The 4,606-nt window shown below is 44.2% G+C and overlaps 1 protein-coding gene across 1 annotated transcript in view; it reads right to left on the minus strand.

The window, feature by feature from the left end:
• Positions 1–1,490: 1,490 nt before the first annotated feature.
• Positions 1,491–4,606, minus strand: part of emc2 (ER membrane protein complex subunit 2) — a 138,908-nt gene continuing 135,792 nt past the window's right edge. Inside the window, exon 11 of the mRNA XM_068032585.1 lies at positions 1,491–1,891. Coding sequence (XP_067888686.1) covers positions 1,805–1,891 — 87 coding nt within the window. The 3' untranslated portion in view covers positions 1,491–1,804. The remainder of the gene's footprint in view (positions 1,892–4,606) is intronic.

Here is a 4,606-nt window from a genome sequence, read left to right on the forward strand (position 1 = left end):
GTCAAAAGACTTTTTCAAAGCTTGGCGTCCTCTCAGCGGGGGAGAACGGAAATTAAAACATTTTTTTGACGCTGTTTTATTTATCCCAATTATTTTAAAGTGTGCACAACGATAATCCAATAACCAAAAGCGCAGAGTCAAGTATCACGGGATAATCGGATCACGGCAGCAGCACTGAGCTACTGCAAAGTCCGGGGCGAGCCGCGTGGATATTTACTTCTGCAACATGAGCAGATGATTGAAAATCTACTACACTACAGGTAACTCAGGTACAGGCAGGAAGAAATTACCTGGCACCGGTCATGACTCCCCCTCCCCACCTCCATGAACCGCTTCATGCATGGTAAACTTCGCCAATTAGCTGTTCCAAATGTACAGCGTTCTCCATTCGCAGACCATAGCTGGTCTAAAACACAGTTACTGCTGGAACAGATCAAACCTGCAATCGCTACCTACTGCAATTGTGAGTATAGGGAGGGTAAGCAAAGGCTTACAGGACAAATGCAACATACGGATACTACTGGACCAGCGTCTTTGCCGGAGTATGTTAGGATTCACGTGCAAGCCTGTATGAAAGTTAAAATAGGATCTTATTTACAAGCAGTGATCAGAAAATTAAACTCTGGGATCTATAAATGCACAACAGTAGCATTGACAGCTTTGTTACAGTCACTGGACTGGTGAGGTTGAGTTACACTGGCCTCACTCCCATCCACTGGGTTCCACTGGTGCTCTGGCTTACTCCGGTCAGGTACACACCACTGTCTCTTGCACATGTCCCTGCGCTGAGATTTGGGCAGGAAACAGGACTGCCTGGTTCAGTCACCTAGGCTAACTAGACAGGATAATGCTATGCGCCGCCACATGCACACACTGGACCTCTCTCTCCAGCACATTAACATATTGTTTGCCTTTGCTCCGTGACCTTTTGGTCAGCTATGTGGCCTGGTCCAATCTGCACCTTCTCCTTTGTTATCTCTTGCCCCACCCCCACCTCACTTGTTTATAATCTGTGACTTTTCTAATATTTGTCAGTTCCGAGGAAGGGTCACTGACCCGAAACGTTAACTCTGCTTCTCTTTCCACAGATGCTGCCAGACCTGCTGAGTGATTCCAGCGTTTCTTGTTTTTGTTTCAGATTTCCAGCATCCGCAGTATTTTGCTTTTATTATAGACAGGATAATATCTGTGCTACACATTGGTTTGGAGAGAGCGGCATGCATCAGCTAGGGCAGGCACACAAGGATATTCCAGCACAGCGGCACTAAGCGGAAGCATTTTCACAGTGCATGCAGGGGGTAATGCTAGTGCTCTGGCCCACAATTGCTGCCTTTTATCACTAGCCTGAGCAAATTCTAGCAGGACAGACATAAAACACAGCTTGCAAAGTTCTCATCGCTACATTCACAGACTCAGGATTAGCCATCCTCTCAACTGCAACACCGAGTTCAGGGTATTTCCTTCAATGAGGGTGGTCTCTGAGTCAGAGATCATTAGGAGCTCACCAGTGACTGGTGAAGCACTTTATTTTGTGAATGGGCTTTTCCATAGAATCTTAAATATTTTTTTTTAATAACGACTAAAACATTACAAGCTACCACCAGTCTCTAATTGTTGTTTCGTGCCCGAATGTCGGTTAATTGTCACTGATGTGAAGTAGCAGCCCCACAGGCAGTAGAATTCTGAATTACATTCCACAGAATAAAGTTTGTAGAGGGACAGAAGGGCTGCTGGCGATAGAGGTCCGAAGAGTGCGCTGAAGTGGCAGGTTAGGTTGTGGTTGATCCAGACTCGTGCAATGGCTTCAGGACTGCGTGATCTGCAATGCTTCCAACATATCTTCCACAACCTTCAGCGAGTACTTGGTCTCCTTTCTGCTGCGACCTGCAAGCTAGAAGTCAACAGAGGAAGAATTAGGCACAGCCCCAGGATGGCACTGTTCTTGAGTTCATGGTGTCAAGCTATTAACCTCTCACCCTCCCCAACACCCCCCACCCTCCAACAGCAAAATGACCCAGATCTGACAGTCAAAATGACTTCTAATGCAGCTTTCAAAAAGACAATTAAACTGGAGAGAGTTTACTTGAGCCCAAGAGACTTGACATCTTCTCAACACAACACTTTCTCACAAACTTCAGTGTAAACGTGTCCTCGCTTTGCACTCAAACTTCCAAGCAACTGGTTTCTATCCACTTCAGAAGGGAGGTAGTTAATGGAGAATTTGGGGGGAGGGGGTGCAAGGTTAATGTTAATTCCTAAATTATACATCTATTCTGATAAGGTGAGGAGGAACACTTTGACACTTGTAATGGCAATCATCCAACAATTTCCACTCATTTTTACTTGGTTTGACTGCCCCACTGAACAGAAGCAGAAACAGAGATAAAGGACAGGCTATGGGTTCACGAAAGCTCATCGCTTTGTTTAAAGCGCTTGCCGTCCATCAATATGTCATCAAATTTAATTCCAAATTGTACTCAAATGTTAAGCACCCATGGACCACAGGAGTGGATTTTAATTAAATTTCCAAAGTCTAGCTGCTCTTTGGACGGATGGAGTGACACTATCAAGCGCCTCCATCACGTTCTCCCTGTCAGAAGCGGTCACTGGGTTTAAACACTGCTGAGATGGCTATCCCCAAAATCATAGGGATTCAAATCTCCAAGCTCACTCAAAGGTCAGAAAATTGGGAAAGCACTGGAGGGGCAGTAACAGACAGAGAAAAATACTGCAGCTGATTTAGCCAGCAGGCTTGCTCTGCCGTCAGTTCAAAAAAATCTGGGCTGCACTCCGAATCTTAATCCTTTGGTATTAAATGTCTGTATTGACATAGATATTTGACATTTTGTGTGAAGAGATTTCTTTTTTTTTTGCAAAGAATGATAGACTGAGCAGTTTAAAAAGCTCTCAATAACACAAATTACATTAAAACAAAATCTCTAAAATAAATAAGAAAAAAAAAATCCACAGCAAAGTAAAAACGTACAAAACATGTGTCTCTTTTCCTTACATTTACATTCAGTATATAAAAGAAACATCATTACAACTGGTCTATCACAACCCCAACAGATACAGAAAGACGAAGTATATTTAAAATGTTCAACTGTCCCTGTTCTAAAAGTTTATTCAAGAAACACGTTTTTTTTAAAATACATTTTCTATCAGCCTCTACATTTTTCTTTTTCTACGCATTCTTTCAAAAATTCACTCATGTCCAGGAAACCTGCCATCCTTTAGTTCCACAGCAATGTGGTGGACTCTTAACTACCCCCTGAAGTGCCCTAGTAAGCCACTCAGTTGCATTAAACTGCTGCCATCCTATCAATGGTTCAAGAAGACGGGCAACTAGGGACAGGCAATAAATGTCAGGCTTGCCAATGGCATCAACTTTGAAGCAATGAATAAAAAGTAAATATTTTTGCAGAAAATCGCTCTGCTGCAGCTATTAAGTGGATTGAAAACTAGTGTGAAAACCACTTACAGCACTCAAGGGAGGAACCATTAATGATGTATTTCCATCTTGGCTGTCTGCGGTGCATTATGGGTATATCCTGGCAGGAGAAGGTCACAATGTAGCAGTCCCTCGCAAAGGCAGAGCTCCCCAAGTGTGTTGGCACTAGTCAAAACAGGCAGTTTCGGTGGATCGGACACATCTGCAGGATGGAAGACGGTTGCATACCCAAGGACCTTCTGTATGGTGAGGTAGCTGGGACCAGACAACCAGTGGAGTGCCCAAAGCTCCGCTTCAAGGATGCTTGCAAGCCTGACATGGAGGCCATGAACACTGACTATCGCATCTGTGAGGTCACTAGTTGGCGAAAGAGGGAAATGTTGACACATCCTGTGGACTGGTGTGCACTACCACGACAACCAGTGGCGACAGCAGCTTGGCAAAAGGCGCTATCAAAAACAACAACTCTCAGCGTCATTTGGCAGCTTCATGTGCAGCACTTGTGGCAGAATCTGCCTCTCAAGGTTTGGCCTTCACTGCCATCAGCAAAGATGCACCAAGAGAAGACACCCCACCTAAATGGATTGTCCACCATCTTTCATAGATGAAAGGATGCCAACCCAATGAAGTTAAACTAGGCGTTCTTGGATGCTGCCTTTTTGTTGTAACTGAGACAGGACTATTCTTTTACAGAAGTACCTGGGAGGTTGAACAGTTAAGGTTTCTACTCCAAGCTTCCCCGCATTATACGGACATTATCAGTTCTCATCGTGTTTTTCACCACACAGGATCCAAATACTGACAGCTGCCCACAACCTCACCTCCCTCGCCCCCTAAATTCAATGGACCTCCTCCTCACACTGGAAACTGCTATACACAGAATCCCAACCCACAAAGGCTCACTATGCTTGTCCTTATTTACAAAGAAGAGAATAAATAAGGAGAGGAATTCTGACAAAAATTCAGAGACCTTAAACATTGACTCTTTCTCTCTCCACAGATGCTGCCAGACCTGCCGAGCATCTCTGGCATTTTCTGTTTAGATTTCAGATTTCCAGTAACCGCTGTATTTTACCTTTTGTAAATAAGGAGAAATTGTTTCCACTGGCAGGAGGCTCGGTAACCAGAGGACACAGATTTAAGGCAGCTGGCAAA

Source organism: Heterodontus francisci, chromosome 5 (genome assembly GCF_036365525.1).
Source record: "Heterodontus francisci isolate sHetFra1 chromosome 5, sHetFra1.hap1, whole genome shotgun sequence".
NCBI lineage: Eukaryota > Metazoa > Chordata > Chondrichthyes > Heterodontiformes > Heterodontidae > Heterodontus > Heterodontus francisci.